Below are 13,186 nucleotides of genomic sequence, written 5' to 3'. Positions count from 1 at the left end.
TCGCACAAATTCAAATGGCAGGATTGAGCATGCCCTATTCTCTATCCCATCACCAGTCTTGCTAATCAGCCATCTTTCCCCCCTGCCCAAGCCCGCTTACTCTTCTTACTAATCAATACAAGGGCTTTAATTTGAACAGGTTCTCGAATCCATGTGTTCCTCTGTTTCTCTCTATCAGTGCCCATGTCTCTTGGCATGTTAAGCGACAGGGCAGGTAATGTACATTAATTAAAAAAAAAACATTTGACTATTGGCACGCTGCTCACTTGCTTTCATTTTAAAATAAAATTTTACAAAAGCACTTAATTCCCGTCTTGTATGTTGTTTTCTTCATTTAATCTCAATATAATGTATCCATCTTTCTTAACAGTTTAACGAATAGCTATACATTTCCATTCATTACTTGGTTTGCGAGTGCTCAGATGACGGCATCCATTTATGCTGAATTAAATGCCTTTTCAAGGTCTAGAAAAACCAGGTATGATAGTAGCCTCACCGAGACTCAAGCCTCTTTCCGGAGGGTTCTGCATTGGGAAATTAGTCCAATTTCAAGAGTACATGGATAACACCTACAACTCTACACACAGTTAAGATTCAATAATCTACGTGCTGTAACGCCAACACATCTTCTCCTGGCCACTTTGCAGCCAAACGGAATGATGGGTTTTGTTTTGCAATCGGTGACCAGGCTGCCACCGTCCACTCACTCCACTTGGGAACCAGATTTCATCCTGGGCAGCGGAGGCTGCAGTGCTCAGATCCGGTACGATCCGGCACGATCTGGCATGATCCGGCATGATCTGCCCGAGCTGCATGGCCACCGGCTGGGCTAGCAAAGCAACTGCATTCACGAGCTACTCCCTGGGGACAGTGGTTTTGGACCCTCACCGAGTGGGGGGGGGGGGCAGAGATTGCCATAACCCCGTAAGTACAACAAGCCCCCCCCTTTCCACCCCCAAAAGCCCGTGCGTGCCACCCAGCCGCCGCTCACCGTGCCCTTGCCCTTGCGCCGACAGTTGCTTCTCCGCACAAGGTTCTTGTAGTTGATGTTCTTCTTAGACAGGTAGTAGAAAAGTACGCAGTCCGAGACGCTCTGAGAGGGGACGGCAGGCGCGCTCGTCACTCACAAGCGATTATTATAAACCGGTGGGTGACAGCAAACCAGGCAGGCTCTACCGCTGCACTACGTGCACTAAGCGTCAATAACAAGGCAACGTAAATACCGACCAGGCCACGTTGAAAGCTCAATTGAGTCGGTGGTCACGTGACATGCATGCAGGCCAGCATATATGTCATGTCTTCCTCCGGTTTACGGGCACATCTGTGTGTGTTGTTACTGCTATTTCAATAACCGATCTGCTTACCTTTCTATCCAGGTACGAGGCTATGAGGGCAAAATTCTTCGGATGCTGAATGAACCTATATTCGGAGAGAAAAAAACGAGACAAAAAAAATCAACATTACCCAGCAAAGGATGTAACCTCAATCGAAGGTTACGACTCATTGTCGCCATGGTGCAGCGGTGCGATGGTGCGGTGGTTCTAGAGGCGAGGGGCGCTTGCTTCTCTTTGAAGAGCTCCTTCTCATGGTCGGACCACACGTTGAGGAGCTGACGGTCGCGGTACAACTTCACGGGGTCCTCAATGAGGCCGTTGCGGTTGATGAACTTGACGCGCCGCTGCTCCGTGTCGTACAGCATGGGCGGGATCACCGCCAGCTGGCGCATCTGCTTCTCGTTGTTCTAGACGAGCGCGCACGCCGGACACGCGCACCGTCGCTTACTAAGCGTCGTTTACCAAGACACGTGCAAATTACTACGACGCATGCCGGCCCCCCCCAATAGCGATGTGTTACGATGATACTAACTCACCATTTGAATACCTTTGTCTATTTTTGACAGGATAAATTGCAGTCCCCAAAAATTGAAATTTCCTTTCATGATGACCAATGCAGCCAGCAGCCTCACCTGTCCTGCATGGTGGATTCGCTCATTCTCCTCTGCTGCCCACGCAGTCAGGAAGTCCCTTGCCACACGTGCTGTCAACTTCCCACCCCTGTTCAGTCCAAGCTGAAGACCTTCCTTGTTTCCTATGACTGCCTCTCTCTGTAAGATGGAAATGCCCCCTATCTACTGCCCAGTGTCTGGAGAAACGGTCCAATAGGACACCAAAAAACTGCATTCCATCGGTCTGCTCGGTGTTGCACTATCGCACGCTGGGGGCTTGCTTCGAATGTTCGCTCATGAGGTTGTGGGTGGGTCTGCTTTGAGATGCAAAAATTTCACGGAATGTGGACTGTTGTTTCCGTGGTCGAGTTTAAATCCCGGAGGTTCCATAAGCATCAGTCGTTCTGGATATCGGTGTTCACTCAACTCCGTCACCAATTCTCTGAGGTCATGCACGGTGCTGTGTGCGACTCGCCAGTTCGTGTCCCCTGTGTGCGTGCGTGCATGTTGAGCGCAGCGCGACAGGATGGTTACCTCTTGCTCTGACAGCCCGTCTATAATCTCGGCCATCTCGTGCTCACTCCGGGCTACCGTCGCAGGCAAACCCGAACCCCTCTGCCCGACCCTGTGAAGAATCCCACGCACACCACCGGCACGGCTCGTCACGCGCCCGCCACGCCGACAACTTCCAACGCATTCCCTTTCTCGTGCCAGCGCTCAGAACAATAGCATATGCTGCAAACAATGCTGCCCTCAAATCATTAAAATATCTTTCAACGCACCCCGAAATGAAAGAATGCAACAAATGTGTTTCTGCGAGTATGCATGCGTGTGTACGTGCACATACGTACGTAACGTAACAGCGTGTGAACGTGTGTGTGTGGCTCCGCTGCGCTGCCCCTGACCTCTGGAAGCGCTCCTGCTGCTCGCGCTGTTTGCGGATCTCGGGGAACTGCTTCTCGTAATACTCGCGCGTCTTCGCCTCCTTGGCGCGCCGTCGCGGGTTATTCTCGATGCGTTCCACCTTCTTCTCCCAGTCCTCCATCAACTCGTCGTATCTCTTGCACAGCTCCTGCTCCTGCGGGCGCGCATTGCGCACACACACCGCGGCCCGCGGTCCAGCGGTCGCTCCCGGTTTAGCGCATTCGATGCATTTACCGATGACCCCAGGGCCACGGCCATTGACCTCTAAACAAGCTAAGTTTCTGGGACCACCGGGAAAGCGAACCGGCCAAGTGTGATCGGCCGAGGTTCCCACAGGAGCCTTACCGGGCCAAACCAGCACCAACCGGGCCGCGCGGCTCCCTTAGCAAGGGCAGCCTTGCGCTTTCATCCAGGGCACTCTAGGAACCAGCGGTGTCTCCGACGGGTCAATGTGAAAGAGAGACGCGTGGTCAACGGCGTTTCTCACTTAGGTCACCAATTTTGTAAAAAAAAAAAACCAGCAGGAAATAGTGACGTTTGTTTTAGCTTGGGACAGTAAACCTAACCCAGGTTTACATTAATTAAACCTTGTAAAAAAATACGAACCACTTCCCTTCAACTGGAGGGAAGGGGTGGGGAGACTGGAGGAGGAGCCACGCAGGTATGAAAGCATCAGGACAAGAATATAATATTGAGCAGGGCCGTTCAAACAATGCTCCAGCAATGCTCAGGTGCGAGGCAGACAGGCTTAGTTGAGGGCCACGCGCAGCCCCCAACTCAAACCGACAGTGAAGGTGTAAGATACGCCGACACACGGGGTACACGCGTGACATCGTGGTGTCCGATAATCACAAGAATCCGTGCCGTCGTTCGCTCGACTCACCCTCTGCTTTCGTGCGTGGTTCCTCCTCTTGAAGTACAGGATGAGCTTCTTTCTCATTATCTGATTTCTGGAACGGAAAGACGAGGCATTGTCGCACACGTCTCCTTCAGCCACAGAGCGCGGTCACCGCACGGCCTCCTCGTCTCGTTGCGCTCATTTGTGCGGCATGTGACCCCATGGGCGACGCGGAAAAACAACTGCTGAGTCACCGAGCGCTCAACATGACTGGAAGCCTACGTCCCCCGCACGTCAGCTGCCTCTACAAACCCACGTTAGTCTATTTACAAAATTTTCGGAAACAGTAATAACAATTATTAATGTTTTCAAATCCAAAAATTACATTATCCCCACTATCCCTGACCCAAATTTTCAGTGGGGATTCAATAGGGACTAATCTCATTATCATTCATACAACATTACCCTGCAGAGATTACACACGCTGCTCAAAGATCGAACAATGAAACGGTCCAGCGGTCCAGCCCTTCAAACGATTACACAAAAGCACGCAAATACGCGTACACATATACAACAACCGCTCGCCACTAAGTGGCGGCATCATGGCGTTTGTGCCATGCTAGGTGCACACACATACCCACACACAAACACAAAAACCCACACACAAACATACGCAACAAAGATCCCCCATATAGCCTTAACAGACGTTTGGGGCAAGTGCTGTTCGCAAGAATCTATGAAGGCCAGCATAGTACGCGAGGGGGTCGGTGGTCAGCACCATGCTGCACCGCCTTCGATGTTTGCACATAGCACCAGGTACATATTAAAGGCAGAGTCAACATAAGGGAAGCCTTGGAGCCGTTCAGATAATAGTCAATAGTGTTGGCTGCGAGTGGGAATTGAACTTGGGTCATGAACTTGGGTCGCTGAGTTCATAGCGCAGCGCACTAACCACTACATATCGCCCCCACACAAAAATACATGCACACACATACGTACACATGTACCCATACAAAAAAATATCCCCCGTACAGCCTGAACAGACTTAAATTTCGATTTAAAGCTTTCGTGACTGCAGACTGTTGGGGCGCACACAAGGGGGTGGGTGGCCAGCACCACGCTCGGCCGCCTTTGTCTCCCAACTGGCGATGTTTACACACCGCAACAGGTACTCATTAGAGGCTGAGTCGACCTAGGGGATGCCCAGGACCCGTTCAGATAATCGTCATTGGTGTTGGCCAATGAGCAGAAATCGAACTCGGGTTGCCGGGTTCGTAGCGCAGCGTGCTAACCACTACACTACCGCTCTCCACCATACGCACACACACACAGAGTACAAGAACCCACAACTGGATGAAGCAGCATTCACAATTCATGACACGGTTTGTGTCCTGTGCCTGTTCTCAAGCTCAGCACCAAAGTCAGCACCGCCAACTGACGGGCCGCTTACGTTTTGATGTTTTCATGGTAGACCACGGTATCCGACGGTTGGTTGTATAGGGGCTGTACAAAGAAAATCGGGTGGGCGTATTAGTTTCAACAGTCACCATATAATACAGGTTTTTTTTTGGGTTAGATCGTGTCGTTAAACCCGCCACCACCCGATTGCAATGCAGGGAATTTAATATTTAACCTTGATATGAAAAATTATTTAGGCTTGCAACACTTTCGATTCCTCACGTGCAAAGCATTTTTGTTCATTGTTTGAATATTTTTTCTTCATTGCTGTACTTTGTTTTACTTGTCTTGCTTTTGTACTTTTGGTGACCTAGGTGATGCGTGCAAATGAGACTCTCCTCGGTGATCACCTATTTAAACAAAACTCACTTCAAACCTGAAGGAGGGAGCAAGAGCCAGAGCGAGATGGACTGGGATGACGGCTAACCGCCCGCATTCCGCCCGACGCTAATGAGGCTTCTCAACAAAAACGCAAGAATCTCGGGGGCTACTTTTTACGGCTGCCTTCACTCTCTCTGGCCCAATCGATCATCTTATCGATCATCGTAATAAGATGATCGATGCAAGGCAGAAACTATGTTCCCAGCAACAGATCACGAAGGTGGTAGGAGCGCGTGGCGGTTCCTCCCTGCTATACAAAAACACGAGCTCCACCACACTTCAGATCGCACAAAACACGGCTCTCGTGTTTGATGCAATCTCTGGGCGCGAGTGTACGTTGTGCAACGGTCACATCTGGCCGCGCCGAAACCCAGCGACGGCGGGATAAGACTCGTGCATCGTGAATGGCGCGTCCACCTTTCATTCCTGGGGATCGAGGGGACAGCGGCTTCCCGCGCAAGAGACGCCGCGCGCTTACCAGCTCGAGCTTCGGTCCCAGGCCCTCAAGGATCTTGTGAGCAGCTTCTGCCTTTTTCTGCAAATGAAACAAAGTGCAGCGGTATCAGCACAAAAGTCGACTGCGCATCGCTTTACACAATCATCGATTATTTAACAGCAAACACACCCCACTCCCCCCCCCCCACCACTGGTTTTTCCTCCAAAAATAACGTCAACTATATTTTCACGAAAAAATTGGAAATCTCCAACCGCTGTTCCTCAGTAAACTGTGCTCGTCGCAAAATCTTCTCTTGCTTTAATCGCAGTCTATGCATTTGTACGTGCCCGTCGCGCAAAACTGAACCGGCACCCGCTCACTCCTGCAGCTCGAATGCGTCGCAGAAGGGCGGCTAAGCAACCTCTCCTGCTGGATTCCCAGCTTTAATGAAAGGTTTCCTGGAAAGAACATGTTTTGCACGCTCCGGTGACGTTGCTGACTGAGCCCAGGCATGAGTGCTGCGCCGGCCATGAGTGGTAGACGATCGTATGTGGAGGTTAGTAGGGGGGGGTGCGGTTGTCGGTTGTAATTGGGAAGTTAACCCTGGTCACGAGCATCAGAATATTGTTAACGTCACCTCACAGCGGGGCTCTTCTCTACACAAGTAATCCATTTACACTCATGCATGATCACTGATGCATGTGTAATATAGCCTGTAGCGGCTCTGGTAAACACACCCATGTTTGTAAACGTCGCCTGGGTTTGTAAATGTGGGGGGGAAGCAGTAGCAGCAGCGGCAACAGTTAACCACGACCAGCGGATGAAGGTTGCGGTGTGCAAATAACATGATTCACCTTTCCCCCATGAGTTCTAAGACCTGCGCTTAAACCCGGCGGATCGATCGTGGCTAATTACAAGGTTGTTCTGTACACATGTAATAGCCCATTCCACAGCCACGATTCACATCAAGAATAATTATAATTTGTTCTGTTTAACCATTCCTATAAATATAGCTCCTCTAGTGGTTGCAAGGGTCACTTCATTTCACTAAATATATATAATGCACAAGAAGCAATTGTTACGATTTGATGCATGCACTGTGAACGTACAAAGTATTCCTTTAACCTACAAATAATGCACTGACTTGTGCCCTCTCCCTCTCCACTAGAGGCGCCAAATTCGCGAAAAGGCTGAAAACGATCGCGACTCTGCATTGTGACGATTCTGGGCGGTCGCGCAAAGCCCTCCCCACGCCAAGGTCACGTGCTAACGGAGCCGTGAGTGGGCAACACTCTTCCCAGCCGAGCCAGTGGCAGTGCCGGCCAGCCGGTCGCCCAGGGCCCAACGCCCACTCTGCAAGCTCCGCACAAACCCAACGCACTCCCACTGAGGCGCACACTTAATCATTCCACATCGACGGCCAACTCCTGGTACAGACCACCAACGAACAAGCGAAAATCTCTCTACTCATTTGATCGTAAAAGCAGGAAGTCGAGATGATTTTAATTAACATAGAGAAAGACAATGCTGATTCAGGGCAGCTTAATTAAATTTTGGAAAATGGTCGCCCTAGGTGAATATTGGGAAGTTTCCTCGGCTTGGAATGAAAAAGTTGCGCATCACAAGCAGCAGCTGGTGAATCAAGAACTCACAAATAAAGCCAAAATCGAAAAAATGTGAACCACCCACAGGAATAATTGCAGTGAACACACACCCACACGCGCCACAGTAACCATGGCAACATGGCACTCACCATGCTGGTCACACACCGAACAGCTCACATACCCACATGACCACACCACTCACAGACCCCACAATACTCACACACCACACTATTCACACCTCAATACTCACACACCACATTGCTCACACACACTACTTACACTACACACAACTTACACCAACACACATGCATTACATCACTCGCACCACAGTGCTGACACACCACCACACAGCACGTCAGTGCTCGCACAATGTACTACTCACTCACACACACAGCACCGATCACCGACTCCACACCACAAAGCTCACACACGGCAACACTGACACAGCATGCGGCTCACACACGATACAACATGACAATTGTACAACACGGCTGGCACGCACCACTGCTCATGCACACTACAGCTCGAACATGACAGCTCACGTACACAGCAGTGGTTGCACTGTGTGGGTCAAACACAATACAACATCAAATAATAACGCTGACAATGGGAGGCACCTCCGTGTAAAAAAGCCACATCTGCAGGAATGTACGACGTTATTTTCTGTAACACTTGGTGCAATTCAATTGGGGGGGGGGGGGGAAATAATCACTGACTGGTGCTTACAACTGGCTGGTGGTGTAAGCAGAGGGCACAACGCGTGAATTACAACTGCCCCACCACGACCTGTCCAATGAAATTCCAAACACTTCAGACAAATCACCCTGAGCAATGTGCACAGGGCCACCTTCCCAATCGGCACTCGGCTACAAGCAAGAGCCCAGTGAGTGAAAGCTACAAGTCGCAGATAATGAGCCATGGAAACACAAAGCAGTTGCTCAGAGTAACTCGATTCATACCCGAGCATCTACACAGGTTTTACCAGCATCAAAAAGTCCTTTTTGCCACACTACAGGGATACGCGTATCAATGTGAAACCACGGGCAAGACACTACGCTCAGAGCTGGCAAACAATGCGTTTGCAACGCGGACGGTGACATGGACCAGCAGTCGCGGGGTCGCAAAGGTTCAGGTGTAGTAACCACACAAATGCGCCGTCTGCTTCAGTGGCCATCAAAGATCCCATGGCAACATTCGAAACGATGTGGCCATTGTGTATGCCACAAATTATTCAATTGGGATCACAAGATTGAACAAGGGCTGGGAAACAATGACACATATGGCTGGGGGAAAGTGATTTGTCCCTTTTGTCTCATTCGTAGCATTTCAACCGTTTAATTTGTACTGCCGGTACCACACCTCCGATTAGCATGGTCGGCTACGTACGCTGCGAAAAAAGTTCAACATACACACGTGCGTCGCCAGTCTTGTTCGTACCGTCTATATCGTTTAACAATGTCTCATTTGTCCCAAACATGAATTAGCCTTCAGTAAAATAAAGTGCATAGAGAATGCATTTTTAGAGGCAGAAAGACAACTGTGTCATGAACCAAACACGACTGCTTTGCATACGTACCACTCAATCCACGCGCCCTGAGCATGGGCATCAATCTAAGCGTCGAACAAGCGAATGCGGGAGAATGATCGACGAGTCCCCGAGCAGAGGCTGTGGCCGAACGTTTTACGTACGCGGTTCTCGTCGTAGATGATCTGCACGATGCTGCGGTGCTTCGACTCCATGGGCGGAGGAGACACGGGCTTCTCCGGCTCGGGAGACTTTGCCGCCTCCTCCTCCAGCTGTTGCTGTGATCCACACACGCGCCCAGGACACGCACATAAGTCGCCGAACACTTATATAAACAGTAAAATTATCAAAAGGCGCTATGTTTCGCAGACATAGCCTGCAGTCGCTTCCCAATAGGGGGCGATGTTACTAGAGTGAGGGAAAAAAGTATTTGATCCCCTGCTGATTTTGTACGTTTACCCACTGACAAAGAAATGATCAGTCTATAATTTTAATGTTAGGTTTATTTGAACAGTGAGAGACAGAATAACAACAAAAACATCAAGAAAAACGCATGAAAAAAACTGTTAGAAATTGATTTGCATTTTAATGAGGGAAATAAATATTTGACCCCCTCTCAATCAGAAAGATTTCTGGCTCCCAGGTGTCTTTTATACAGGTAACGAGCTGAGATTAGGAGCACACTCTTAAAGGGAGTGCTCCTAATCTCAGCTTGTTACCTGTATAAAAGACACCTGTCCACAGAAGCAATCAATCAGATTCCAAACTCTCCACCATGGCCAAGACCAAAGAGCTCTCCAAGGATGTCAGGGACAAGATTGTAGACGTACACAAGGCTGGAATGGGCTACAAGACCATTGCCAAGCAGCTTGGTGAGAAGGTGACAACAGTTGGTGCGATTATTCGCAAATGGAAGAAACACAAAATAACTGTCAATCTCCCTCGGCCTGGGGCTCCATGCAAGATCTCACCTCGTGGAGTTGCAATGATGATGAGAACGGTGAGGAATCAGCCCAAAACTACACGGGAAGATCTTGTCAATGATCTCAAGGCAGCTGGGACCATAGTCACCAAGAAAACAATTGGTAACACACTACGCCGTGAAGGACTGAAATTCTGCAGCGCCTGCAAGGTCTCCCTGCTCAAGAAAGCACAATACATGCCCGTCTGAAGTTTGCCAATGAACATCTGAATGATTCAGAGGACAACTGGGTGAAAGTGTTGTGGTCAGATGAGACCAAAATGGAGCTCTTTGGCATCAACTCAACTCGCCGTGTTTGGAGGAGGAGGAATGCTGCCTATGACCCCAAGAACACCATCCCCACCGTCAAACATGGAGGTGGAAACATTATGCTTTGGGGGTATTTTTCTGCTAAGGGGACAGGACAACTTCACCGCATCAAAGGGACGATGGACGGGGCCATGTACCGTCAAATCTTGGGTGAGAACCTCCTTCCCTCAGCCAGGGCATTGAAAATGGGTCGTGGATGGGTATTCCAGCATGACAATGACCCAAAACACACGGCCAAGGCAACAAAGAAGTGGCTCAAGAAGAAACACATTAAGGTCTTGGAATGGCCTAGCCAGTCTCCAGACCTTAATCCCATAGAAAATCTGTGGAGGGAGCTGAAGGTTCGAGTTGCCAAACGTCAGCCTCGAAACCTTAATGACTTGGAGAAGATCTGCAAAGAGGAGTGGGACAAAATCCATCCTGAGATGTGTGCAAACCTGGTGGCCAACTACAAAAAACGTCTGACCTCTGTGATTGCCAACAAGGGTTTTGCCACCAAGTACTAAGTCATGTTTTGCAGAGGGGTCAAATACTTATTTCCCTCATTAAAATGCAAATCAATTTATAATATTTTTGACATGCGTTTTTCTGGATTTTTTTGTTGTTATTCTGTCTCTCACTGTTCAAATAAACCTACCATTAAAATTATAGACTGATCATTTCATTGTCAGTGGGCAAACGTACAAAATCAGCAGGGGATCAAATACTTTTTTCCCTCACTGTATCTGTAATAAAAATCGAGTAAATTGTGGGTAATGTTTAGAATTTCCTGAATTTGGACCGTGTCGACGGTCCACAATGGCCTACTTCGAATGACGTCACGGGATCTTTAACGTCCACAATCAAGCAAACGGCGCGTGTTATGGTTAATACACCGGCAGTAATAACAGGTAAGACCTACAGAATCAAACTGCAAACCTCCACAACAAACATGCGAGATTGCATATTACGTTTTAAGATTTGTTTTCAGTCTTTTCCCCAAATGTTATCCCTCGTTTGCTATCAGCATCAAATCACGAGACAAATAATACATTTTCATCTCTCGCAGAGCAGTGCAACCATCTTCCATGTTACAGCCCACAGAAGCAGACATCGAAGTGCTACTTCTGAAACTGCTAATGACGATATAGAGGCCTGTTAAGTGCCTATGGTGACATCCTCTTCTGGGGTCATCATATTACAACAGTGTGGTGCACTTCTCGCAGTAAGAATTCCACATGTAAACATGACAGTGCACACAACGGGAATATAACTGGGAGAAAAAAAACCCAGAGGCTGGGAGCTTGCATTGCCCATTATAGTGATGCCCAGCAGTGGTGTGGTTGGCATGGGATGGGACGGGGCTCCGTGTCCAATTGTCCCCTCTTCGTAGCCTGGCACCGAGGCCCTCTCGGGCCGTGGACGCCACTGCAGTTGCATTTCCGGCACACTCACGAGCTACGTCACCAGTGCCCAGCGCATGTCGGATTTACCGTGCGACAGCACGGCTTCCCGCGCCGTCTCCTCTCGCCCACGCACCTGCTTCTTGCGCAGCTTGGCGATCTGCTGCTCCACCTTGGCGATCTCGCGGTCCACGCGGTCCATGCTCTGCAGCAGCTCCTCCTTGGAGAGCTTGGACGGGGAAGTGTCCGCGTCCTCCGTGAGTGCCATCGGGGCTGCTGGCGGAGACACCGGCTCAACCTTCCCGGTGAACAGCGCCTCCTGACGGAGGAGCACGGGGAAGGGGGGAACAAGACATTGCGCGCACCCGTCCAGGTCAGGTTCCGCACTGGCACAGACGGTAACTTCTCCTGCAGCATTAGCAGTTGCGAGGTGTATGCGCAGCAGTGAGGAATTCATTTATCAATGAATATTTTCCAGGAAGCAGGAAGACTAGAGTAGGTGGCATGTGACCGAGTAGCCACAGTGAGACATAAAATGAATGCGGTATATGCCAGATGCAGATTTTTTCTGGGTCGTTGATGTGGACAAACCCAGATGACATCGAGCCCAGGCAGTATGTCAGTAGTGGTTCGCCCCCACCCATACTTCGCCACCATCCCCAACGCAACACAATTAAATGTTTGTACGGTCTCAATCGCTCCATTCGCAAGCGTGCAACGTTGACGTATAATGTTTATAAAATAATGCATTCGTACAAGCACAACTCGATGCACGTACCGTATCCATGAGAATGAATTTAATGGGTGAAGCGTTTCTACATGCATCACATAATAAAATAAATATCCATCTCTGATTTGTTTCACTCCGCACAATACTCCTGTGGTTCAACGTGTTGGACAAGTCACCATGTGCTCCACTGCAAACAAAAAAATAGAACGTGTTTCAGATTTTTATTTTGTTTAAGTTTTAAATTATATTTTAAATTAATTTGAGTTTAATCAGTCTTGTCTTGCGAGCGCCGGCGGTGATCATCCAAACTCGCCGGCTTCGTAGCTTCAGGCTCCACTGCTTGATGAAGACCTCTCCCAAGCCGTGTCAGTCATGGGGATTGATTGACCATACTTCACCACGCTGGTCAGTGTGGGTGGTTGATGGTCAATATATTTATGTTACACATTGCCCACCCTTTAACAATCCACTGCTGGATGAAGGATACCCCACACCATGTGCCATTGGGGCACAATACAGCAATGTATATTGCTGGAATGCCCTCTACTGCTAAGTACGTAGCCCTCAGCCCAGAACAACCTCAAGGCAAGAGCCGAGCAGCGACCTTTATCCTTATCACCGTCAATCACCAACTGCGGCACTGGCGGAGGAAGTGGGGGGGTGGGGTGGCAC

General features: G+C 49.4%; 1 protein-coding gene across 16 annotated transcripts in view; it reads right to left on the bottom strand.

Moving 5' to 3' along the window:
• LOC116950239 (nuclear receptor corepressor 1-like) overlaps positions 1-13,186 on the bottom strand; it is a 69,746-nt gene that overhangs the window by 37,647 nt on the left and 18,913 nt on the right. For 14 of the 16 annotated variants that reach the window (XM_032967872.2, XM_032967879.2, XM_032967887.2 and 11 more), the window contains exons 5-14: positions 11,921-12,103; positions 9,276-9,389; positions 6,025-6,081; positions 5,158-5,210; positions 3,753-3,819; positions 2,797-3,023; positions 2,480-2,570; positions 1,563-1,741; positions 1,365-1,419; positions 992-1,093 (exon numbers count right to left, since the gene is read on the bottom strand). In XM_032967872.2, coding sequence (XP_032823763.2) covers positions 992-1,093; positions 1,365-1,419; positions 1,563-1,741; positions 2,480-2,570; positions 2,797-3,023; positions 3,753-3,819; positions 5,158-5,210; positions 6,025-6,081; positions 9,276-9,389; positions 11,921-12,103 — 1,128 coding nt within the window. The remainder of the gene's footprint in view (positions 1-991; positions 1,094-1,364; positions 1,420-1,562; positions 1,742-2,479; positions 2,571-2,796; positions 3,024-3,752; positions 3,820-5,157; positions 5,211-6,024; positions 6,082-9,275; positions 9,390-11,920; positions 12,104-13,186) is intronic. The other 2 variants (XM_032967880.2, XM_032967877.2) reach the window with 2 other exon arrangements.

Source organism: Petromyzon marinus, chromosome 38, assembly GCF_048934315.1.
Source record: "Petromyzon marinus isolate PM22_M1 ecotype Great Lakes invasive population chromosome 38, UKy_Petmar_22M1.pri1.0, whole genome shotgun sequence".
NCBI classification, from domain to species: domain Eukaryota; kingdom Metazoa; phylum Chordata; class Hyperoartia; order Petromyzontiformes; family Petromyzontidae; genus Petromyzon; species Petromyzon marinus.
The sequence above is the reverse complement of the archived record's forward strand: the minus strand, read 5'-3'. Positions and strand labels throughout refer to the sequence as shown.